Source organism: Nyctibius grandis, chromosome 5 (assembly GCF_013368605.1).
Source record: "Nyctibius grandis isolate bNycGra1 chromosome 5, bNycGra1.pri, whole genome shotgun sequence".
Taxonomy (NCBI): Eukaryota; Metazoa; Chordata; class Aves; order Nyctibiiformes; family Nyctibiidae; genus Nyctibius; species Nyctibius grandis.
In genome coordinates this window covers 46,835,929-46,863,412 of record NC_090662.1, presented here as the reverse complement: position 1 = coordinate 46,863,412, position 27,484 = coordinate 46,835,929, and the positions used below count along the sequence as shown (strand labels likewise).

At 38.0% G+C, this 27,484-nt stretch overlaps 1 protein-coding gene across 1 annotated transcript in view; it reads right to left on the bottom strand.

The window, feature by feature from the left end:
* SYT1 (synaptotagmin 1) overlaps positions 1 to 27,484 on the bottom strand; it is a 289,650-nt gene that overhangs the window by 130,505 nt on the left and 131,661 nt on the right. The window contains exon 3 of the mRNA XM_068401570.1: positions 615 to 803. Within this exon, the coding sequence (XP_068257671.1) occupies positions 615 to 786 (172 nt within the window). The 5' untranslated portion in view covers positions 787 to 803. The remainder of the gene's footprint in view (positions 1 to 614; positions 804 to 27,484) is intronic.

The window sequence follows — 27,484 nt, the reverse complement described above, 5'->3', positions numbered from 1 at the left end:
AGAAATACACATTGGTACTTCTAAAGTATTCTGCGTAAGTACAGAAACTCATGCAAACAACGTTCTATGGCTGATCTAACAAAATTACTGAGTGGGAAAAGCATGGCTATCTTCACACATTACTGATGTATTAGAGCTATTTCCTTGTTAAAAAGCCATTTTCCTACTTCTTCTACAACTTCTAATCCCCAAAGATACAGTTTCCTTATTTTCTCAATACTTATGAGTTTTGGCCAAATTTTGCTTTAAGGTAATATGCCCACACACATTTGTCATAAACATGAAACCCTAAGTCTTACTGTTAGGAAATATTTTGCTTATTGGTCCCATGGCCACTGTGAAGTTTTGCCATTCCAGTTTTGATGATTCAGCAATAATTCATCAATAGAAACTACCAAGACAGTCTGACATATCAAGAACAGACTCAAATTACATATGATTGTTTTTTCCCCATTTAATTCTGAGGAGCTTACTCAACCAGGTTTATCTTCTGATTTTTCTAGTTTTCACTAGAAAACATTTAGTATGCTGTCTAAATAGATGACAAAGAAGAAGATGTCAAGTTAAATCTAACCTGCCAACAGAAGCTTTTTAATCAATCAAGTTTTACTTACGTGGAATTTTGTTCAGTTCATTCATGAACTTCTCTTTTAACTTAGAAAATGCATCTTCTTTTCCTCCCCCTCCGCCAGGACTGGCTGGCTCGGTGACATTACTTGGAGGGGCTGCTGCTACTGTGGTAGCTGGCGGTGCTGCCAGGGCCTCATGATGACTTTCACTCACCATTTTAACCCCTGGGTAAGCTGTTGGAATAAAAAAAATACAACAAAAAAATCCAAAAGTTAATGTTTACATCATTGAAATGGATCTCATATCAATAAAAGACTAAATAGGCAGAATATAACTTGGTGCTCGTGCTTACTGGGTAAATAGGACTGCATCAGCAAATTGCTTCATGTTCTTCATAAAATATTTATTAGACAACAGCGAAAAGACTTTTGCAGGGTTAATTTCAGCCAGAAATTATTATTGCTTAGAGTTCTTCTCCAACGGTGTTGAAGTTTGAACTGCTGGATTTGAAACCTCAAAGTTCCTCTAAAACTCTTACACAGATTTACGCTTTGCTCTTCAATTTTGAAAGTATAGGCAAATTGGGTAATAACTGCTCCCTATGTGCAAATTTCACAGTGTATTTACAGAATTATTTTTCTGTGAGAGTTACAGAGGTGTGGATCACAGCCAAAGTTTCTATATAAAATAAATGAAGTGATAAGGTTATAATAAAAACACCTGAAGATTTCCTGTCAAAGTAATAACCTATTGTTTCCTATTTAAGCAAGTTGTATATTAAACAGAAATAGATTTGTATCCATTTTTATCTTCACTTTTTGAAGGCACTTTTCCTTCCAGTTATTTAGTGTGACATTTGCTACTGACAATATTCTCTTAAATTATTCATGTGTCTCACTGCTGTATTCATGAAGCTATGACATCTGTAGGGTACCTAAATGCAGCCATATTGAAATATCTGAGAGGCTGTCACAAACATAATCCCGCATCAGCATATTTTTAATTTCATGTTGTTTAACGGGCATTTTGCATAACCTTTACTTAAGTGTACATTACAATGCAAAGAATTTTGAGCCAGCTGGGTGAAGGTGAGATGATATGCACAAAGCAATTTCATTATCACAGGAAGATTGGCTGAAATGTTTATACTGGTTTTGAACACATTGTTCTGATTTTCTACCATATCCTAAATATCACTGATCTGAATAATCATTCTGTTTTTCTGCAGAAAACCAGAGGGAGAAAGGGTTTGAGAGATAACAAACATTCATTATTGCTCTGAGTGTACAATTGCTCTCAGCCTCAGAAGACATTTGGCCTTTGACCTTTTGCTGGGAAATTTAAACATCACCATAGGAAAAAAAGGCGACACATAAAAATTAAAGGGCCATAAGAGCATCTGACTGCCTGCAATACAATGAATCATGAGCTTTCCTGCCTTACGTGACTGCTTTCATGGATGTTGCTGAGAGTGCTCAAATCACTAAATCAGGATGAGGATTGGCTTTTCGTCCTTCAACTTTACTTCTACGAGCCCACAGCCATGAAGACCTGCAGGTGCAGACCTGACTGCAGGCAGAATGAACCTTTTGAAATCACCCTCATCATTCCTGTCATTAAACAGGGGTTTGCACACAAGCGTAGTCTGGAATAGAAGCCATTCTCCAATACTGTCATCCGATGAAAAAGATTTTAACTAAATAAGGGGTTGATCGTGTTCTGAGGAAGCAATTTAGTGGATATTTTGCAGCAATTTTATTGATGCAGCGCAGTATTCCCTGCTACCCATCGCTTCTGCCTTTGCCCTCAGAGTCTCTAGCCTAATATAAAATCATGTTGATGTTGACACAGAATATGTATATGATACACCTCCATAAATATTTCATAAGCATGCAGTCTTATCTGTTTGCCTGTAACAACACGGGAGCAGTTCACTATCTAAAGCAGACTGAAGTCAATGGAAAGATTCCAGTTAATATCCATGAACTCTGGCTCAAGTCAGATGTCTACAAAGATTTCCCCACTTGCCTCCCAAAATAACAATCAGGAAAAACATGTAGTGTATAATTTGTGCAGTATGAAATAACATGCCAGCTATTCCAGACTAGAAGACTTTTTCCATATGCTCTGATGAATGCCAAATACTATGAAGCAAAACATGCAGAGCCATCAGCTGTAAACATCAGTCCTGTTTTATATTATAGCATTTTGTCAATGAATGTCAGTTAAATCAGAAGAAAAGTGTCTGATGATATTAATTAATTAAATCAAAATTAAATGCTTAATTTATAATATATTGCTTAATTATTTCAGGCCTGGCAGTTGACTATTTTATTTTGTAATGGAAGACACAATTTGCAGTGATGACTTTCAGCTAATTAAAAATTAAGGCAAATGTAATTTATTTGCTTCCAGTTTTGGAGCTATATTTTGAAAATACATTAGGAGAACGAATTTGAAGTGTTAAACTTCCATTTAGTTAAAAGAAGGAAAAAATAACAAAACAGAGTATTCCTCTGATCTCCAGGAATAACCCTCAGTAGAGTACTAGTGCAGTTAGAAGTCACTACATCTAATGAAGCATGCACAAATGCTTTGAGACTTGCCACAGAGCCTTTGACCTTTACACGCCAATAACGCTGTCCTGATATTTTAAATAGGTGTGAAGGGGCTGAAAAAGAATCGTCTCAGAAAAAGCTTTCTGCAGTAAAGAATTTTCTGAAGAGCACATGCCCACTCTCTTAGAGAGATAACATCTGATGGCTTCTATTACTGTAATGCTGCAGCTTTTCACAATAACGGTATAAACGCTGTGGTATTATTAGAGACTGCAGAGAACTGGATAATTAGATTTAAATTGGCCTTTTACAAAAAATGGGTTACTTTAAAGCTGCAGTGCATTGCTGAAGGTAAAGATCTACAAAATACTAGCAGATTATCTGCCATTTACAAAATGGCAGTTACACGCAAAAATTTCTTACAAGTTAAAAAAAGAAATGTCATAGAATTCAATTATGATTTCCAGTTCAGTGTTCACTACAATGATTACAGTGCTAGGTGTGAAACATTACATGTTGCACATGCAATGTGCAGTCCATAAATAGAGTACATTTGTAGTAATAAACAAAAGCATTTACATGGCTCTATAAAACAAAGCATAGACTGTATTCCCTGAGCATATTCGATTCTTTGCTATATCACTGCCCATCCATACTAGTGCCATATAATCAAAATCCAGAGACGATGATCCGAGTCCTTGAAGAACCTCATTGTTCCCTATGCAAGAAAAATTTTGACAAAAATTCATATCAGCTCAAACTTCTACATAATTTCTACATTGTTTCCTCTGAAATGGAAGCATCTGAATAATATACAAATGCACTCTGGAGATTCACAAGAAGCAAGAGATTTCCTTATCGAGGTACGAAGTATTGGCTGACTGCCTTAGTGCGCTCGTATGGATCCTGACGGTGATAGTCCCGTTGGAATGCACCTCTTAAGAGAGTAGTAGAGTCACAGAATCATAGAATGGTTTGGGTTGGAAGGGACCTTAAAGTACAGACCCTTACAGAAGGGACCGTAAAGTTCCAACCCACCTGCCACAGGCAGGGACACCTTTCCACTAGACCAGGTTGCTCAAACCCCACCCAGCCTGGCCTTGAACACTGCCAGGGAGGGGGCATCCACAACTTCTCTGGGCAACCTGTTTTCCAGTGCCTCACCACTCTCACAGTCAAGAATTTCTTCCTAAGATCTAATCTAAATCTGGCCCTCTTTCAGTTAAAAAACCATTAACCCTCGTCCTATCACTCCATGCCCTTGTAAAAAGTCCCTCTCCCACTTTCCTGTAGGCCCCCTTCAGGTACTGGAAGGCTGCTATAAGGTCTCCCCTGAGCCTTCTCTTCTCTAGGCTGAACAGCCACAACTCTCTCTGCCTGTCTTCATAGGAGAGGTGCTCCAGCCCTCTCATCATCTTCGTGGCCCTCCTCTGGACCTGCTCCAACACCTCCATGTCCTCCTTATGTTGGCAGCCCCAAAGCTGGACACAGTACTCCAGGTTGGGTCTCACAAGAGCGGAGTGAAGGGGCAGAATCACCTCCCTCAACCTGTTGGCCACGCTGCTTTTGATGCAGCCCAGGATGCGGTTGGCCTTCTGGGCTGCAAGCACGCACTGCCGGCTCATGTCGAGCTTCTCGACAACCATCACCCCCAAGTCCTTCTCCTCAGGGCTGCTCTCAATCCATTCTCCATCCAGACTGTATTTATGATTGGGATTCCCCTGTCCCTTCCCTCCAGCATCTCGACTGCACCACATAGCTTGGTGTCATTGGCAAACTTGCTGAGGGCGCACTCAATCCCACTGCCCACGTCACTGACAAAGATGTTAAACAGCACCGGTCCCAATACCGACCCTGAGGAACGCCACTTGTCACTGGTCTCCCCTTGTACATTGAGACGTTGACTGCAACTCTTTGAGTGCAACTATCCAGCCAATTCCTTATCTACCGAGTGGTCCATCCGTCAAGTCCATGTCTCTCCCATTTACAGACAAGGATGTCGTGCAGGACAATGTCAAATGCTTTTCACAAGTCTAGGTAGATGATGTCAGTTGCTCTTCCCTTATCCACCAATGCTGTAACCTTGTCGTAGAAGTCCATCAAATTTGTCAGGCATGATTTGCCCTTAGAGAAGTCATGTTGGCTGTCACCAACCACCTCCTTGATTTCCATGTGCCTTAGCATAGTTTCCAGGAGGATCTGCTCTTGCTGGGCACAGAGGTGAGACTGACCGGCCTGTAGTTTCCCAGGTCTTCCTTTTTTTTCCAGTAAAATAGCAACTACTCTTAAGAGAGAAGTAAACAAGAGGGGTAAGACTTCAGACATTGCAGATTATGGAGCATGGAGTAGCCGCTGGAAATCTGAAAGCTGAAAGAATGTGTTCCAGGGGCAACAGCCTGTCTTTGCAAACATTCAGGCACATCCAAACTAAGGTGTGGGGGGACTAATCCCATGGGAAAATTCTACTTGTTTTAAATTGTTTTTGAATAATAAACTGAATAGTGAGAAAATTAATGAGAGAGATGCGGGATGTTCACAGTGATTCACATGAAAGGGGGATTTTCAGGATTTGGAATGAGAGCAAAACTCAGAGTAGTGTATCATCTTCCGGCAAATCACGGGGAGATTTATGATAGAATTACAAAAAAAAACAAAACAAACAAACAAACAAAAAAACAAAAAACAAACAAACAAACAAAAAAAAAAAAAAGAAAAAAAAAAGGAAAAAAAGGCCCAAAGGGCAACAAAGAGAATTTGTATGGCTTCTGTGTGGTTAAATTACAGCCGATATACCATAGCAGGTGCTGAAGGACTTAGTGAATACTTAATCCCATGGAAATAAAACTGGTGACATTGCTTCTGCATGGTGGATTTCAGACAATTTAATTTTGCTCATTCCTCTTCTTATCTGCTGAATACAAGCTGGGTGGAGTGAGACAGCAAATAGGTCAGGCATCCCATGCTCACCAAATCATTCCCTCCCAATGAGAAATTTTCTGGGCAGTGTCTTTTTACCTTGCTACCCCTCAAGTATTTCTGCCATACTAAAAATGAAAATCTGTGAAATTATTGAAAACATACAACTATAGTGTTACTATGAGTAACTGTAGAAGTTTTTAGAGGTAATTGTCACCATTCTTTCAATGTTTAATGCTGTAACTGTAGTAGAGCTCGTCACTGTACCTCAATAATCATGCAAAGTAGTAAATTGGGATCTATATCATTAAATGGTATTTACTGGACAGCTTATCTTTTCAGCATCCCAAACATGTTCACTTCAGTAGTTACATCCAGTTTGGAATGTAATCACAAAACTTATCCAAGAAAGAAAAAAAACACATTAACATCAGTTGTGTTCCTCTGTCATTTTTGTTTACAGCTCCTGTGAACTGAAAGAGAAAGAAACTACGAGCTTTCAGTGCTGATATGTCCAGGATAAGTACGCAGTGTTACCAAAGAACAGTTTGACACCACATTGAAAATTTACCCTATTCCATTAGTCTGTTTTTAATGAAATTAATTCATCATTAAGAAGATGGGAACATTACCAGAATGTCTAAAGATATCTACAATAAATGATCTCTTCTTAGATTTAAGTATTCTGGGGTGTTAATAATATAATTTTTACTCATTCATCTTCCTATTAATGAAATACGCTATCTTTCTAACTTCAGTAATGGACATTTATTTTAAAAGACAAGCTCAGGAAAGAGACTTTCTTGGCTTTTTATAAAGATGGGTCTGTAACTACATTTTCAGAAGAAAGGAAGGTCATGGTAAAGATGTCGTATCAAAATAGCCTTTTCACCACTACCAGAAAGGCTTACAATGCAATCCAGATATAGTACTGCTTTAGAGAAGGTACATGAAAGGCCCAACATTTCATGGGGAAAAAAAGTTCTGATGAAGAACCTTGGTGGGGGAATTCAGGTGTCCTGTCTGTGCTGCTACTGATGCACAAGAAATGTCTAGCAAACCCCCACAGATTAATCCCTGTGCCTCTTTCAGTGGAGAAGAGACACTTCTCCTGCTGTCATATGTGAAACATCAAATCAGTTGATGCTTTCTAAATCTGAGCCGTACACTACCTTTTTGAAACTGTTTTCCAATGCTTGCTACTAATACCACATCAATAGTTTCATTGGCTTGACTGAACGAACAAGATAAAGCACCTAAATCTCTCCCCAAAAGCTCACAGCTACTTTATTGCTCAGTTTTACAAATGACTATGCCAGTGGGTCCTGGTATCACTGGTCCTGGAGTATCACTGGTCCTGGAGCAGGATGGAGGAACACAGTGTTGTAGATAGGAAGAGGACCAAGAGATGGTGACTAAGTAGGGATGAGGACCCCACACACAGGGAGGGGGGCATGGCTGAGCCCAAATTTAAGCAAGTGTGGGGGTAGGAAAGGAGTCACATACCAAGTCAGGCAGAAGTGCTGTCACTCCAAGGTAGCAGAGAGGAGAGCTTGGCAGAAATATTTTTTGAGAGTTAGTCAAAACTGCTAGTTTTGGGAGTCAACAGCTAGTTAAATTGAGTTATCTACAGCACAGTCCTGGACCAGGCAACAAACCCTCCCATTATTAGACATGAGCTCACTATCAGTCTCCAGAATTTGCTTAAAATAGGAGCAAATATTTTTAGGAAAACAGATGAAAGAAACTATCTTGATGGCCACATCCAAAATATTTTTTTTTTTTTTTTAGTAGGTTCAAACATGTTTTGCTTCTCTCGTGAGAGATCCATCTAGTCCCTATTTCAAGTGCTTCTGGCAGTGTAGCTATCCAGAAGTTTTGTGTACATATATATGAATTTCAGCTGGGTCCTTCTCTAATAGTCAGACAAAGCAACAATAATAAGCATCTGAAAAGTCATGAGAAAATGACACATTCTAAGATTTTGAGTCTAATATTCACACTGAAAACCTATTATCTGAGAGGGCAAGTAGTGACAGGATGAGGAGGAACGGTTTTAAACTGAAAGAGGGTAGATTTAGATTAGATATTTGGAAGAAATTCTTTACTGTGAGGGCAGTGAGACACTGGAACAGGTTGCCCAGAGAAGTTGTGGATGCCCCCTCCCTGGCCGTGTTTAAGGCCAGATTGGATGGGGCTTTGAGCAACCTGGTCTCGTGGAAAGGTGTCCCTGCCTGTGGCAGGTGGGTTGGAACTAGATGATCTTTAAGGTCCCTTCCAACCGAAACCATTCTATGATGCTATGATTCTATGATATCCAAACAATATTCAAATCTTTGTGTACTCTTCTTAACCTATTTCACTTTTTAAATTCACTGTATATCTAATAAACATAGAATATATGTGGAATAAACATAGAATAGTTCACAGTTCTCTGTCATGATAAACATATTTTGTTTAACTGAAATCATTACAGCATATGATTTATCATTAAGCATGTTTCAAAGCTAACCATATAATGCCACAGCAAATTACCTGCCCATTGGACAGCAAACCATATGAATATTTTGGGAGGGATATGGACACTGTAAACATTGGAGAAAGACAAATTCCTCAGTACATGTCACAATCTATATGTTTCTCTTTCAGCTTCCTGGTCACCCATTATTAAATACAGTGGAACTGTTCAACATACAGGGCTCCAAAATATCTTATGCTGCGGAGTCTGTGCAAGAGAAACTTTTGCTCACATTTTCAGAAAGAACCTCAGTCTGGTATGTAATCTATGAACAGCTAATCACTGTGTATTTTGCAGCACCAAGCTATGCAAAATGATATTTTCAGATTCACTCTTTAAGCTGTAAGCTGTTGATAAGACCGTTGTTAATTTAAATGAGAACAGTGAAGCCAACACTATTTTCTTTCCGGCTAAAAGCCATAATTTTTTGACTGCATTTCAAATTTCCATTCCTGCGATGCAGAAGAGCACACCGGAGCCACAGGAGTCACAGCAGCTTATAGAGAAACATAAAACCAAGAGCGAGGAGCATTGCAGCAAGTCAAGAATGGTGAGTCCCTTGCATAGATTCACTCTATAAATGCCTGTTTCCCTGATCATGTTCTGAAACTCTTATTTTCCCCTAAGTACACGATACTTCTTAGTCATGTATTTATTTTGATTTTTAGAGGTAATGGGGCTAGAGACAGCCCTGTCTCTCTGGATGTTGACATTGTTGTCATGTTTCAGCAGCAGTGAGGTTACCAAACCTGTCAAAGTGTCAGAATACATATAATGTAACCCCTCTGCCTTCCTCTACTACTGCAAATGCTGCTTCAAAGTGACTGAGGTCCTTGATAATAGCTAGTTATGAACAGGAATAAGGGAAAGAAAGAAACTACAGTAATTTCCTCCCACATGATCATTCTGTCATCTTTCACGCTTGTATCTTGTTTCCTGAAGCTGTAATCTGCATTTCTACTCCCCTGGTACTTCCAGACTTCCTTTATACAGCAGTGTAAGACAAAAGAATTCATATAAAAATTAGTGTTCGACTGCATTTAAGCATGAAATTCTAATAGAGTCCACAGAGAATTCTTGCTGTTCCAAAATGATTTTAGAGTAATCCTACAAATAATGAAGCCCTTTATATCAATAAATTCCTTGTTGTGTACATTGCATAAAATCAATTTATATTCACATATTTGGCTCCTGTCCAATCAATGGCTCTAATAAAGCCTATAAACTAGTAAAGTGCCACAGAGATTAACTATGACGTGATAAAATTCCTAAGGAACAACACAACAGAAATTGTAAAATAATACAGAGAAACTCTATTAATATTCTTGTTTTGGTATCTGTAGGTCATAGCTCTAAATTCACTGTTTCCCCTTTGAATTTTCCTTCTATTGAGATTTCCTGTGTGTCCCAATTTCTGCACTCAGTAACCATGGGGTTAGTAAAATTAATTAGGAACAAGCAGGACAGTATGTGCACTAAGGAACCCAATATGGGGAGCTGATATGTGCAGTTCAGTGCTACCTCACAGATTAGTTAAGCCTTGGATTTAGGCTGTGAAATCATTGGCACCTCAGAGTGTGATCCTACTCTGACAAGTGACTATATAAAAATGGCACTTTCTTTCTGAAAAAGATCTGCTCCCTATGTATATTCAGTCATATATGTTGAATTTAAGGAGTACCACATTCCAACTTCACCATCGAGTGTTGTTTTCCCTGTTACATCTGCAGTACAAAAAAGCTAAGAAAACAAGGAGAACACAGTAAGATTGTATTCCTTCTCTGCATCATGAATGCAATTAAACTAAATTTCAAAGACCAGTTGATTATATCTTTGAGAATCTACAGAAGATTACACAGTTACAGATGAAGGCACAGGATTATATCCTTGTAGCCAAGCACATGAAACTTGGGCTGCATTACTTGGTGGTAGGTGGGAGAAGGAAACAACTCAGCTAGTTTTTCAGATCCTACAATAAAATTACATGGCTGTCATTTAGAAAAATGTAAACAGTTGGTATTTGGCATTAAAGCTTTAAGATGCATCACCCAAGTGTACTAATGGGAAAAATACTCACGTATGAGTGAATTTTGTAGATCAAGCTTTGCAAATTCTGTGCAATAAAAGATTCAGACTTTTCAGGTAGATGCATTCTAGTTTTAAAAAATCTCAGTAGTTCATCACAGAGATGTCAATGTAAAGTACCCATGTGTACACAAATATATCTCTCTGTATATATACATCATAGATATATTCCTCCCACGTGTGCATTAATGATACGCTACTAAGCTTGCTATAAGGTGACTAAACACGTATTACGATTTCACTGTCAATAAAGCAAACAATGACAGTTTGAGTCCAAGCATTTTCTTGTAAACAGATGGTGGGTTTGTGAGGAAATACACAATTTTCATAAATTGTGATGTTGATAAAAAGATTTTTCAGGGTTTTCTTCAGCCATATCATATCAGCACCGAAATCAGGAACAACGCTGCAAAACCATGAATGTAACCTGATTGACTGTGACAGGTTCTGTTAATTGCAGCTATGAGAAAACTACTGTTTCATGAATGTCACCAGTCCAGGAAAGAAGAGCATGGGGGCACAGGAAGCATCTCCATTTAGATTTGTTTTTTTAAGTTACAAACACAAATTAAAAAAAAGTTATTTGATATTTATGGTTAATTACTGTACTTACACTTTGAAAGCAATCTTATCAGCACATGGAAGAAAAATAGTGGAAATCGGAACTAATTGTCCCACAATGACTGATACTTTTTCCTCCTGTTGAGAACGATATGCCATCATCCAATAGCTTTTTGCACACAGCAGGAGGGAAAATTATCAATCAATTACATGACAATTAATTCCTAACTTGTAACATTTTTCTACTGAAAAGAAAAAAAAAGATCCTAATTTGAGATTAATAATCATGCATTCCCTACAGTGTTTTGGAAAGCCATCTTTTTAAAAGATGCCCTTATGCATATTTGAAATTATTTTAACAACCGATAACCATAAACTGAAGCAGTTCCTAAAGTATTAGTTTAAGCACTACTTTCTGCTGTTAGTACAACTATTTCTTGTTCTGCAGTTATTTCTGTAGATGAACAATTTAGCAAGGATCCCATTCACAAGAATGCTGTATCCAGCTCACGCATGAGCAAGACTGGGGAAAACAACTTCAGAATAAAGATGAGGAAGTAACAAAACAAAAGGAAAACAAAAAACTTACTTGGATATTTTTTGTTCAAATAAAGTTAAGGACTGAATGGTAATTTAGGGATTTTCATAAATTTAAAATGGAAATGCTTGGTGTGGCTACGTTCCCATCTCTTCCCTAGACCAGAGAAAGCTCACATGACATAGCTTTGAACTCCCTTGGGCAGATGACAGACCTTATCCTAAGGTTACCTTCATTGAGTGAGTTCTCCCACCACTGAGTTTCACATGTTGCTCCCTCTATTCACTTGTGCTTCTCTGAAAGGGAAGAGGCATCGCTGTTCAGCTTTTGAAAAAAAGAACTTGCATGAAAAAAAGAACTTCCTCTCCTTCAGGAGAGGACACAAACATCACCTTGAAGAAGGTGCTGGAGACATTTCGGAGGAGGAGCAGGATTTATGAGTCACTCCTGTTTTTAGCATACCCTGCTGATTAAGCAGCTTCTCACTCAGCATGCTGGCTGCTGAGCAACCAATTTTGAGGTACTCACATCTTCCGGATATTACATGGGAAGCTTGGTCTAAAGCTATGATATAGTCCAAGGTTGTAGAGAGTAGGGGTATTTATATGCACAGCATCAGGGATCCTCTAATCAAATCCACAACCTGGGTTTGCTCTGCATGTATAAATAGGATGACAAAAGCAGTCTGGGGTCTCTGTCTGATGTAATGACTCTTCTGGGTCACGAATATTCCCCACTTCCATCTGGAAGTTTAGCACAGCTTTGAAAGAAATTTGGTGGACTGAGGCCAACTGAGATGCTTGGGCTGAATTCTGAAAGCAGTCCTCCTGAGTGCCTCATCTAGGATGGCAGGTAAAGTCCCAGAGCATCACGCCCTTTCAGACTGAGGGATGGATCTACCCTAAATTTGGACAACAGTCTGCAGTAGCATTCTGACTCAGGCAGTGATTGATAGACCATTCTGCCTCATTAGCCACTTACTACTGCAGGAAGGCAACTAAGGTTAGCGCTACTGCCAAAACAACCTGGGGAGACAGAAATCCTACTTAACAGGCATGGCTGATTTATTGCTATTGCTGGCTTTCCCAGTTTTGTTCTGAGCGCTTCTTCCTTTTGCCCAGTACAGTGCTCTTTGTTTTAAACCATTGACTCTGCTTGTTGAGGGGAAAGTGCTGTTCATCAAAAGCCTATAAGCAGGATAATTCAGTTTTTCAAGTTTGTGGATGGAAACTTGAGCAAATTTTACTTAACCTACTGGTAATTAAACTTAGACCGCTCTGAACACCTCATTGGTTACAGGATGGTTACAGGAATGTTGTTTTTAAACCCAGTGCAGCAGGTACTGCTATTGCAGTTAGATCTCTAGCAGCTAAACACCTCAGAGCTCACTGTCACATACCCTAAGTTTTCCTGTAGATTTAGCTGATTGAGCTAATTGTCTAACTGGGACATCAGAAGAGCTGCATATACACTAAGTGCTATACAGTTAACATTCACGCAGAAAACCAACAGTTTTAAGTGAGCAAATGAACATGAAAGAACCTAAGAGTTGTACTTTGTATAGAAATCTTATGGACATAATTTTAAAAAATTTGTTCTATTTCAGTTCTTATTTTCTTTGATTAACATGTTGTCCAATTGAATGCTCCAATGCGTTAATGCTTTTTTTGTGTTTGTTCAGTTTTCTTTTTTCTCCCCTACTTTGTTTATTGCAAAGCTCTATATACAGATATGGCATTATAACCATTGATTGATCACAAACCCTAACCTATAACCATGATCCACCTAAAAATTAAAACAAACAACTTACTGATCATATGTGAATAGGAAAATAAAGATTATCTGTTGTCACACAGCACAGAACAAAGACAATTAGTTATGCATTCAGTTCCCACTTTTTTAGGTCACCACAGCTGGTGTACAACTATGCATCTTTTTCAAACTTTTTAGCTGAAAACAGTATCACTTTTACTATTATGTGATCTGTGGCCTGCTGAGCACTGTGTGGCATAGCAGACTTGTGGTTGGAGAGCTTCAGCACTAATGATACGCATCCTCCAAGGTCGTGTGCTACCACTGCTTAGCTGGTAAACTTGGCCAACAAGGACGATGACATAAGGCAGAGATTCATGATCTCTGCTGCTCCACGTGCTCGTGCTTGAGGAGAAAGAGGCCAGGACAGACAAGTGATAATTTTAACTCCATTTCCAGCCTCTGGTAGCTGTTTTTTGCCCTCTGCAATCTGTAAATCAAAGTGTATTGCTCTGGAAAAGGATGAGGATACTGAGCCAAAAGAGAAGCAAGATGTAGGGAGGCTAGCATGACCTTTAAGACCCTTTCAGTACATGTGTTTCTGCTTTGTGGCATGGGCATTTTGTCTTCATGGAAGTATGTAAACACAGGACTGGAATCAAATGATAATGCCAGCACTACTTGCAAGAGCTTGGTCCTCTATAATGAACATAGCACTAATTATTAAAGAAATTCTTGACTTTCTCTAAAAAACTTGCAGTCAAAAGCTTTCCAGAGATTATACCTACATTATAAAAAGGGAGCACAAAAGGATTTAACATGATTGATGAAATTGCTTGCTTTCTCTTTAGAAAAGAGTAATAAATAAGTTAGCATTTCAAAGTTCTGTGAAGAGAAAAGGTATTTGAGAGAAAGCACACGGATGCATTGTTCTGTAGCACGAGCATTTGACGAGCTTCAGAAATCTCTTTGGAAGAGAAAAGATGTATTATAGTGTGTGAAAAGAAGAAATTTTCAGTATCAGGCTGTTATCTAGTTGCTAAGGGCTGTTCTTGATGAAAACTGAGCAGAATAGAATGGATAGTTTAAGCACTGTGAGGTAAAAGCAGAAAATTGGACTTAGAGCACAAGGGACATTCACAATGGAATGAAAGTGGATGCAGTAAAATGTTAAGAATGTGACAAGAAAAAGATTATCATAAATATGAAGAGACAAAAGTGAAAGTTTTGCCCTCACTTCCACAAAGCCCTTGGAGAAAAAAAGGGGAATTAGCCCTGCTGGAATGTGCATTAGCAAAGAGAAAAGAAAGATGAAAAGAATGATACCACTTCAAGGTCATTTTAAACCAAGCAGCAACTATGAAACCTTTAATTACAAGCCTGTAATTCTTATTTGTTTGTTATAAATTGTTAGCAAAAAAAAAAGATGAGAGCTTGAAACAACATAGTTTTGAATTTCGTTCTGCTCATATTTTTGCTGCCAAAAATAAGTAGCACTTTTTTCTCATCTTCTGTCCTTTACAAAACCAAGTTTTAAGTTCACAGAGTACCTAAAGAATAAAAAGGCAAGGCATCTCCTCAGAAGTTAGGCACAAGTGCAGCTTCCTTGTCCTACACACATGCAGTCCATCTTTCCTTGAAGAGCTCAACAAACCTGGAGCCAGGTTGAAAAGTAAGCCCCCATCGAAAGTCCCTTCCTACTGAAACGTGGGCTAATGTGGCATCTGTGTTTCAGCCATTATCAGCTATCACAGTAGGAGAGAGAAGCAGCATTTATGGCAATGAGTGGTATTTGTTTTTAATCCACAAGCACAAGCACTGACTGGAATTTTCATCACCTTTCCAACCATCTGAAAACAATAATTGTTAGCTCTGTTAAATACCTTCTCTTTCTAAACCAATACTCTTCAAATGCAAATTGTAGTCACAGCTGCAAAGGAAATCTACTGCCAAAATACACCATTGGGAGAGAAGAAAATATAGTGGCAGCTGGCTGTCTGCAAAGAGGGAGAGTGTCATCTCTCTGAAACACTGTCGGCTCTTGTAGAAGAAATGCTAAAGAGCAAAGAACTGCAATATTAGTCAGCCACTGGCTGACAGTGGATATTGCTAATGGGAACAAATTGGAGGCTGTAACTTTAGTAGAAGAAGAAGGAGAGGATCAGGAGGGCTGAAGCACTGGGATGCCTTTGCCTGCACAAAAGGTGAAACTTTAGTCAAAATTCTGTAGTGTAAATACGCTTTTTTGGTTACTTTGGATTCAAGAAGTATTCCTTACCCCTCTCACTTACTCTTTGTGTTTGCAAATTCCTGACTAAAGCTTGGTGATTGCTTCACTGGCTATTTGTTTATCCCACACTCCAGTCCCATGAGTTTATCGTTAACAGGGGACTGTTCAGTTTAAGGACTAAAACTCAGGGAGGTGATGAAGCCCCTTAGTGCAACTTCACCAACCAAGCTGTGATGGCATAACATTTCAAGAAATGCACGTGGTCTGTGACATGAGAATAGCTCAACACAGCAGCTTTTTCTGCTGACAGAGTGGACTGGATTCAAAGCGGGGACCTATGATGTGAGACACTGCAGCTGACAAGAACTGCCCTACAGCATTAAGTCCTCTGGTCAGAACTCACTTCAAAGAGAACTTACCTACGGCTGTGCCACAAGAACACTGAAGTTACCATCTCAAACTCTCAAAAGATACCCCTGAGGCCTTCATTTTTCTATTTTTTTATCTAGGATAACAAGAACCTCTATGATCATTACCTATTTTATTGGGTTATTTGCAATGCTTGAATCAAAAGCTTTTAGATCTACAGTACAGCCACTTTCCAGCTCAGTTTAGTATTAGCAGCAGTAGTTTCTGAATCTAGTCTACATGGGAAAAGCACACATTTTGCCTTGTTACAAAACCAGTTGTGAGACAGCAGTGAAATAACGGATACTGCGGTCTTAGGTACCTATATTCTGCTTACCAAAGGACACTATTGCCTAGCATATACAGCAGTGTTTAGAAACATGACAGTTAAGTACATTTATTTGTCTACTTAATTCTTTCTGACAGGCAAAGTTGGTACAGTAGGTGAAGTCTGCTTCTTTCTGTTGAAGCCTATCTCTTTAGATCCCTCCCCAGACATTCTCTCTCTATTCTCTATTCTTCCCCTCTATCTTACTTCAGTCTCTGCGTAATAGGAGATTTTCAGAAGCAGAAAGTGAAATTTAGACACTTAGCTATCATTCATGCCTTTGAAAAATCTCCTCCTACACCTTCATAATTCTCTTGCTATGCAGCAAAACCCTTTCTTACTTTTAACTCCCCTTCCTCTCATCAACTGTCCCTTCTTTCCTCTCTGGCTTATCTAACTGAGGCCACAGCTATGCCAGCAGATCTCTGCAGTGCAGACATGTCAGCAAAACTTCTAAGGTATACCATTATCCTGACAGAAACAGCTTTTGTCAGCCTGCATTACCCAATTTCAGAAGACAGTGTAACTTCACCAGCAAACATGCCTCCTCTTCAGCACTCGTTCTACCTACGCATGCGGGAATGGGTCAGCACAGTTACAGCAGATGAGACTTCAGACAGCCCTTGATGCAGAGACTGCCCTTTCAGAACCAAAAAAAAAAAAGGAACAAAAAATCTTAATTACAGTGCAAAATAAATATTTGATAGAGTGCATTTATAGATCCTGATACTCTGCATCTATCTAATGGGCTGAGGAAGTGGTTCAGTTTGCAGAGTATAACTTTAACTGCTGAACACTTCAGCAGAAGCAAATACATCTATTCATTTAGCATAGCTGGAGTGAATAATAACCAGTTCTTTTCAGGTCTTTTTCATAAGTCGCAACTGTTTAGGAGTGATGGAAATTTTAATGTAAAATGGCTGTCTCGTTAGAACACAGGACCGTTAAAAGATTTGTGTAAGGAAATTCATTATAATAGCATAGAAAATAAAGGACTGGTTTTTAGCAAACCTGTTCATCTCACTGTGTATTGCAGCCTAATGATGCTGTACAGAATTTAATTGGCTATATTTTGAACCCACCACTTCCACTTGAAATGGAAACTAGTACTGAAAAGGTAAAAGTAAATTGTACCTTGGGAACCTATCAGGAACAGTTTTCAATTTCTGTTAATACAAATATCTGTAAACTGTTTTGGCTTTATATTTTAACAAGTTTCTTTGATTATATTCTAGGAATACACAACCAAGAACCTCTCTCTCCTGAGACATGAGAGGAAAAAAAAGGTATTTTGTGTTAACAGAGAGATATCAGATGTACCCTTTGGAAAGTGACTTGCAATGTGACCTAAACAGTCTTCTCCTACACACTGAATCCTCTCTTCTGAAACTCCCTTCACTACCCTTGGAAAGCCACAAAGTCTCATTTCTTTGTGCACTTATCAAACTGTCATCAGTAAAGGGTTAGGAGTAATTTCCCATGTGACAGATTACTCCACAACAAGCTAGTTTAGGGTTTCTTGCATGTCTGTTTGAAGCATCCGATTCTAAACACTGCCAGACGTTGTATACTATATTGGATGGGTACTAAGCTATATTAAACTAGATGGAATATAGGTTTAATCTAGTATAGTAAATCTCTATATTTCTGTACACTCATAAACATGGAACAGCGCTTGGCCATATTCCAAGATCTACTACATTTCTGTTCCATACTTTACACACAAAGTATGAATCATGGTTAAGCCCTCTAAATACAGGAAACTAATACTCATCCAACTCATCTTCATTTAATTATACTAAAATGGCTATAATGCTCAAGAAGCTGAGAAGTTAAACCACCCAATTCACATCTGATGTTAGAATAACTTCTTCTTCCATAGTAATGTATTGCATATTGCTTTGAAGTCATCTTAATCATCACCACCTAGTGCCTGGTATATTCAAGGCTAACCACATGAGGTTTCTTCTATGTTCCTGCCTATCATCCCTTCCTGTAAATGAAACTTTCCATTTTTATTGACTGGTGTGGAATTTTTTGTTTGTTTTGCTTTATTTTTATTGAGTAAGGCAGGGATATAAAGCAGAGGAAAGGAAGAGTTAATGTTTGAAAATAATCTCTTCACATTAGCTACCCAACAATAATCACAGTTCTTGTTTTGAATGCCTGAAGACAATATTTTCTGAGCACATCCTCAAACTGCAGATTGTAGCAAATTTGTTATGTTTTGGGTAGATCTGATTGAAATGTTTTGCTGTTTAAAGAGAACAAACTATAAGTAGTTAAAAATGGAATTCTTCTTGTACATAGTAATCACCTTCCTTGTCTTGGGAGGAGCTGTGAGAACTGTGAGTGAGAACTAAGTAAATACTATAGTTAATATGCAGATTTTGTAAATGAGCAGAGCTCTGGGCAGGCAAACATTATTTGTTAATGAACTGGTTCAATACAGAGAGGGACAGTTTTGAACCAAGAAAACTTTTTTTTGGTAAAAAAAGGAAGCAGATTCTTTTTTGACATCTTTGTTCTGCTGCACAGCTTGTAAACTGCACAGCAGGGTTTTTTGTGGGTTCAGTTTCTAAGCACAGAAGAGAGACTTTCTCTAGCATACTATATAATCATTGGAAGAGCAAACTGGTGAATCACTTTCAAATGGTGAAGCTTATGAATTCCACATGCTGTAGGCATTGGACGTAGTTCAAAGATCTTATAACCTTCACAAATTTAACAACCCTGGATTTCTCCCTTGAAAACAGGAAAATAAAATATAAGACTTAAAGGTACCAAGGATAAGACTAAAAGTGTTAATGTTTATTTGCAAATTCTGTCTTTGTGTATGCAGGTCTGACATTTCTATTTGTTCATCTCAAGATGCTTATGTTTCAAAATTTAGAATAATTTCTATTCAGTAATTTTTTGATTTTATACTATTAGCTCTAGGTAGCCATTATTTCAGTTCAGTAAACATATAAGCATAATAGGTTTCACAATAGAATCTCTTAATTTTTTTTTGAGAAATCAGACAAAATATTTGTAATATAAAATACTGCAAAATTTAGTAAGCACAGATTAGCAATGGGTTGTGGTATTTGATTTACATATTAAATTCCTAATTAAAGTCATTAATTTGTAAAGACTTTAAATTTATAGATCTCTGAGAGTTGAAAGTTAATAAAAAATTTCCAACTTTACAAAAACTGCTAGAGGATTTTCACCTGCTAACAAACTTATTTCCAGCAAAAGAGTAGATAATAATTTCACATTTATTATAAATGTATTAATAAAGCAGATCAATCCTAAAATTTATTTATCCCAGCACATAATGCTTGCAGAAATTTTAAATCATAACACTACATCATGTTTTGTTTCTGTTTGTGTTTCAGTGAATTCTGATATATAGAAGACAGATTATTCCAGGACACCTCACATCTATAGTGGTGTAGCAGGAAAAAACCAATATACGATCATATTAAAACTATCACATGCTACAAACTGTAGGCAGCAAAATTGTCATTTTAGGTTATGTTTTGTATTTCCTGTCTCTCAAATGCTTAGAAGACTGCTTGGGATTTATTCAAGATATTTTCTCTCTCTAAAGACACATTAATAGCACCTTTTTTATTGTCTGCATTCTAGTGGTCTCATATGATTTGAATCCCAAAATATCTAATCAGAAATGTTGATTTCTAATTCAACTTTGAAGTTTGGATGCATTTTTCATAAGTTCTAAAAATAAAGAGTTCTGTCTTCTGCAGTGACACATCATGCATATGCATGAAGGCCCTGTGACAAAATTTCAAGGCATTTTAAGAAATGTAAATGGAAGGGAAAACATAGTAGCAAAATATGATGCAGCATTTCAGTCTTTTACATATGGGAAGTCTTTGAATATATCAATATAATTAAGGGCAACCCAGTGACAATGGCAGACAAAACAGGGTCGTGCACTGGAGTTGCAGACTGGAGACTGTTAGAGGTACAGTCTAAAAATGAAGTACTCATTTTCTGGAACACAACATCTTATTGGAGTGTGTGGACAAGCTTAAACAATGCTCATCCCAATCACACCAAAAAAAAAACAAGTGAAGGGGAAAGAATAAAGCTTCTGAAAACTGCTATTAATGAGAATGACTGACTCATAGAGTTGTGCAAGCTCTGTTCACTGTTCCCATGTTAGAAGAACTCAGTCTAATTGTGTCAGATGGGTAAGATACTATGAATGAGAAAATATTTTTTTTAATCTTTAGAAAAAGTTGTCAATTTTTGTACAGCATCCAAAATAATTCCAGCTAGTAGAACAGAGCACCTCCCACTTATCTATAAAAAACCCCTGTGAAAATAGCTCAGAGTACATGAAAAGGGTTAAATGGATGCTTTCATAGACAGACTTTTACAAAAAACGCTTCCCAGGAGACCTTTTGTAAGAGATGACGCATATGTGTGTAAACAAGCATTTTAGAAAAATAGTCTCAAATATTATAAAAACACTAAAAGCTCTTCAATTTTTGAAAACTGCAGTCCAAAGTGAAAGTTAGCTGGGAAATAAGGCAATAAAAATGAGATTCCAGTACTCGACAGTATCATATAGTCCTTTTTAGAAATTTTTCAAAATCCTCTTAAATTCAGTTCAGGATTTTTCTCTTTCTACACTTACAGGAAGATTGTTCTCGAATCTCATTGTTCTCATGGTTGGAAAGCTTCCTTTAATTTCCAGTCTAAGTTTATTCATGGCCAGAGTTGTCTTTTAGCTTCAACAGTATTTTTCCCCTGCTAGTATTGATATCATCAATATTTTTCAATATTCCCCTTAGTCTTCTTTTTGCTAGAGTGAACAAGCTTGATCTTTTTGTAAAATACAGGTTAGCCAGTCCCCTGGTGATCTTATTAGGTATTTTCCTATTTTTCAGCATTCTTTTCTTAATCTGGACACATCATACTAGTCCTAAGAGCATCTGCTGTCATGGCCAAAAGATTGATAGAGAAACAGATCCTCAGAAGAAAGCAGAGCGTGTGGATGGTACTTGAACCTCTGCTGACACAAGTAGGCCACTACAATTACTGTGAAATGTAGTTTTGCCTTGTGCAGCTGCTACATATGATCATCTTTATCCTCTCTTCATTATACACCTACATTTAAGTGTTATTTTAGGCCCTGCTTGCTGAACCCCTTCCCGGAGTCTGCTTCTGCCACCTCAGGAGCCTGGCTTTGTGAAGCATTTTTAAGGCACTGAAGAAACAGAATAGAAAATAACCATTAAAAGCTGAAGAATAATTTTATTGCCTGAAGCTAAACATTTTTTCTGACCTAAACATAGCCTTCCCTTTGATGACAAGCTTTATTTAGGGAAAAAAAAAAAAAGAAGTCTGTTTAGGTTTGTACATGGAGATGAATGTATCTGAACAACTGCAAATGAGGGCTGGTAGTACCCAGAAGTGGCATTCCCAAATAATGCCTTTTCAGCCACATCTGCTCTGACTAGGCAGAGATTTTTATCCAGTGTTCCCTTCCTCCACTGGAGAAGAAAGAAGAGGTACACAAAAATTCGGATAATATATACAAAATCAATGAAGACTTGACTAAGTAAAGGCTAAGCAGTGGAGCCTAATGCAATATTCCAATATTGAGTGCACCCCACTAGAACACAACCTTTTCCACCATTTTCTGTTGTTATGTAATATTTATTAAGAGGCTTTGGATAAGAAGATTGTGGAGTGTAGGGATCAAATGCTAGAAAAAGTAAAAGTAGAACTCAACTTCTTTTCAGAGAAGTAACTAATTAAATAGTAATGGGCATGGAATCAAAAACCTGTGAGGCTATAAATCCCCCAACCCCGTATCTCACAAAGCTCATTATTAACATTTAAACTCAGTGAGCATTTAAAAGGCCTAGTGCTGTGTTCCTCTTTGACCTTAATTGATGTTTCAGACTGGCATTTCAGCTGAAGTCAGCTCCTTCCCCTGACACTGGCAGTACCAAGAGGAGAAAGAAAAGCCTGTGCTGAATTCAGATGTAGGTTTCCTTCTCCTCTTTATAGGTGATGCTATCTCAGGACAGAATTAGCATCTGCCCACTCCTGTTCCTCCTACTGCAGAGGAAATTCAGTAGTACTGCTGATAGGGAGCAGACAAATCTGCAGGGAAAATGCTAACCTAAAAACGCGTATGATGGGAAGGAAAAGGAAATCCTGAAAGGGCAAGTATCAAGGGATAAAACAGAAGGATAAAGCACTTAAAAAGTGCTAGAGGTAGTAAAATAGTCACGGAAGAAGGTAACAGACAGAGAGGTGTGACTGTCGAGTGCAATGCAGGAGAGAGAACAGAAAAACAAAAGGAGAAGAACAAAGTAAGAGAAGGCATTCTAAGAGAAAAGTGAAATATGGTAGAGGGGAAAACAATGCAATAAAAGAATGAGTCACAAGTCCTAAGAAAGGTCACAAGAAGGAAAGTAAAAAGTGCAAGGAATGAATAAATAAAAATTAGCTAACGCTGAGGCTCTCTCATGTGGTCTATGTATTTTAATCACCATCCTTAGAACTCATTCTACAGAATTTTCAATTTAAAAAGTGTGAAGTCTTGTTTTGATCCCTCCTATTGCACAATACTGTTGAATACGCTGGCTTACATATTTAAACAGTGAAAGAAGGAGAAAGAGAAATCAGAATTTATTTCTACTTTTTGCCATCTTCTGGCAAAGGTACGAACCTTTGGACTTGGCACCTTAAACCTGTGTGAAGTCACTGCGCGCACCGCAGCATGGCCTCTCAGTGAGCACCTGTGGCCTCCCCAGAGCGCCGGGAGGCAGATTCCCTCTCAGAAAAGAAACAGGACCAGGGAGGAGGGAGAGGTGAGGACGAGGCATTCTCCTTGCTGTCTAATGCCATGTACAAGGTGTCTACATAAGGCATTCAAAGGACAGCAATGGATTCCTCCAGGGGTTCTTGGAATCTTCCTGAGATGAAGCATCTCTCCATTTCCATTGACAGACTATTAGGCAGGGTAGAGTCTTCCACAAGCCTGGGTGAGGAGCCTTGTCTCCCTCTAACTCCTTTTTCTTGCATGCAGCTATACAGACTTAGGAATGAGGCAGTCACAGGCACCCCAGCAGTGGACTGACTTCAAGGAATTTCAGTTCCAGCACTAAAACCTGGTTCTTAGGGAGCAGTATTACTTAGAAAGACAAACAAGGATAACACTCTTGTTTCTTTCCACACATCACTAAAGAAATCACAGTAGGTAGCCAGCAAGAACACAGGATTCAGTAGCACCATGTGATGATACTGAGGGTAAGGTGCTCAAGCCCACAGTGGTCTCCTGGGTTCTCATCTTGGTCTGCAATGGTTGGTTCATGGCCTCTAAACAAAACTCACCCTCTCACTGTCTCCCCAGTTTGCACAGTAACCTGGAGTAACTACAGGAAGCAGTTTTTGGTAATCATCTCAGCATGGATGAAAACTGTTAGAAACGGGCCTCACACATAAGCAGGTTAGGTACAGAAAGCACCACACAGGTGCCGGCTTGTGGTAGGAGCAGAAGTAGAAGCAGCAAGTAGAACAGCTGCAAGGGATGTGTAGCTTTTTCACCCCTGTTCAAGGCTTCTGCTCTGTCACAGAGACTGGGGGATTTTTGCTGGATTCTGCCCATTAGCTGGTATGATCCTTGTGACCCACTTCTGGTCTGTGTCTCCTACACACCGAGTAACCCAGCTCTAAACCATGCCTCTAGAAAACACGATGACTGGCTTGTTTGGCACAAAGGTCGTTTAAACCCATCAAATTTTACGAAGCAATTTAAAATGGGCTTTTGTATTCTATTTATAAATACAACTTCCTTATGAAGGCTCCTTGCATAATCCTTCATCCTTCACAGTCAGCCATTATCACATAACGTTAAGCAGCTTTTTTCTGAAACCAGTTACCCAGTTTACGACAGCTAATAAAATACCCATGCTTGTACATGCAGCACAGTTTGTAATGGAGCTGTTTTAAAATTCCTAGATACAGCAAACAACAGTGAGTTGTCTATCACATATATTGCTGCCATGAGACCTTCTATATTTTCTCCTATATGTCCTCTGTGAGTACCAGAAAATGTTCTGAATATAAATAACTTGACTAGAGAATCTAAATGACTTCATAAAACAAAGAAAACAACAATATAAGCAGTTCAACAAAAAACCTCTCCCCCTATCCCCATACTATTGTCTTTAACTACTAAACCAATGTGGAACAAATCTCATTTGTGCCAGAAACCCAAAACGTCATGTTAACCATAGCAAACACTGGACAACATTTTAACCTCACACAAAAGCGATAAAAATACTGCATATTTGTCTCAAAAAATGCCTTCTGTGTAGGAAAACTCCCATATAGTACAGTACCTTGGTAAAAATATACATAATTATGATTTATATATGTAGATAATTTCTTTGTCTAGCTTCAAAATAAATGCATCCTCAACCTCTAAAAGAAAAGGTTCAATCAAACATAGAAGGAACGAAATGAGCAGTAAATTCTACAGAAATTGTTCTTTGAGTCCATTAAATATAACTGCAAATCCCCTCCTAAAGACTATAAATACTGAGTTTCAGAACCACCATAGATAGCATGTAATAATAAATTACATAACCATTTGAACGACTTAAAAATTCAACAGAAAAATTATAATTTATCATTTTAATACGATATTCTAGGCAAATTGCAATAGCATTATAATTCTCCTAGCTGGCCTTAGGTAAAACTTACTTCTTTACATGCCCTGGAAATCTCAATCCAAGATCAACAGAAGCTGACTGCTCATACAAAGTGAAATCCAATTCAAGACTGAGTTGCTATTTTGTAAACACCTGTGAAACAGTACAGCCCATGACATTTTGAAAATAAAGCATATCTCCCTTAGACGAAGGCAGATTGAAAGCTATTAAAAGTGGAAATGATTGCTGTTCTGCTATTCAACATGCTGACTGCTGAGATGTACTGTCCACAACGTCTTGTACATTTTAAAAGTAATTATCAGTCATAAATAAACAATTAAAAAATCGGTAATAAAGTTAAGAATTGTACAGAGATTCTATGAGCCTTTACATATCTACTATCCAACAGACTTAAGGTGAAAAAATCACAAGTAGAGTAAGAAATATTTTAAAAAGTTAAAGATGGTAGAATGACCTCATTGGGATATTTATGACAGATATTAGGTAGAATAAATTTATAAGAGTAATTAATTAGGCTACAGACGGATTTTGGTCAAACTAAGAATTATTCTGATATGATGTAGCAGGTAGCATGGCAAATGCTACCTGAAGTCAGCAATGAAGACAACTTGATAGAATGTCATACAGATTTAATACAGTGGAATAAAAATGATTCTGCCACAAAAAGCTAAAATTATGTGAAAGCAGAAATTGTGAATAAATTCTATTAATTGCATTTCTTCTTTGAACTATACTATCTATAGACAATGCCCTGTACAACATCAACTATAAATATTGGATCCTGTATACCAGTCCACATCCTATTACATTACAACACCTCCATCATGGTCTTTTTTAGCTGAAGACCTTGTTTCCTCAAAATGACCAAAGGTCCTTTTCACCTGAAAAAGTGGAAAAGTGGATAAACTGTAGAAAGTTCTATAAAATTTTAAACTGCCTCTGTATTAAAGCTACAGAGTGAAGCAGCGGTCCAGAGGCCATGAATAAAGGATGCAGGTCCACTGTGGAATAGGAGGGAATGTACAAAGTGGCTGCAAAGTTGTTGCTATCCCAGAGGCCAGCTTTCGATATGTGGTGTATAAAAAAGGCTGGAGAATGTTAAATAAAGAGCGATCCAGTGCTTTAATACGGGATTTTGTTGGGTGAAAGGCAGCTAATGCAGATACACTTTGACTAGAGGCAGCATCTCCATCTATGAAGTTACCAAACTCCACACAAGCAGGAGGATTTTGCCTCAGAAGTGTTAATATTTCAGCACACAGAAAAGTGACACCAGTTAAAGTGATACCACCCCCCTTAAAAACATACTGAAGTACCTTGTCTGCTTTAATGAGACTTTGATTTATAATTTAACTGTGTAAGAAAAGAGCTGAGCACACTGATTTGCTTTACCATGTAGCGGTGATTATTCATTATTTGAGAGAATGTTCTCTGTTATTAACCTGGAGGATGCTGATATCTTATATGTAATCCACCTTGCTCAGTGAATGATTTTTAGCAGGAAATGTGGCTCTTATTTCAAATGCAAATTTTCTCTGCATATTGGATTGAAGTAATATATTTGTTAATATAAATATAGGAAATGATATTTTAAATTAAGGGGTTATTTGCAGATATCATAAAGCAGAGACATATCTAACACTGATTATGTCTTCATATTGAGGTATCAAAAATAAAAAGCCTGGTCTCACATCTGAAGTGAAAACAATCAGCTTTATAACATGGTTGGGTATAACTCACTGCAACAATGAGTGGAGATGAGAAAGGCCAAATTATTTTTCTGTTTTAAATGAGTTCCAGCATATAAAGTATCTTTAGCAAGCCAGTATCAGCATGGGTTTTCAGAGATTCTGAGAAGACACAAAGCTCACTGAAGACAATGGGAGAGAAGGTACTCAGCAATTTTGAAAATCAGGTTATGGAAAGGCTTTTCCTACAACAGATTATTTTAGCTTTCTTGCTGCAGAACAAGCTTAAGACAAATGAATCCTCATTTCTGAAGCACCTGGTTTAACTTCTCAAGCTCAGCTATATCTAATAAAAGACGTACATAATGTTCTGATTATTTTTAATGCTACCAGCCCTGCAAGATTCTTTTGAGGCTGACTATCCTGGTGGTAGTGTTATTTTAGTCAGTAGATGGCATTAGCTGCCTCAGTGTCATTTTTGCTGTGCGATTTATCAAGAAGTGGGTCAGCTACAGCCCGTGGCTCTGTGTATGTTCCCAGCAGGCTGAGGAAAAAAAAAAAAAAAAAAAGATTTTGATTTCTTTTGTTAATTGCTCTTGCCATATTTTAGTTGTTTCACCA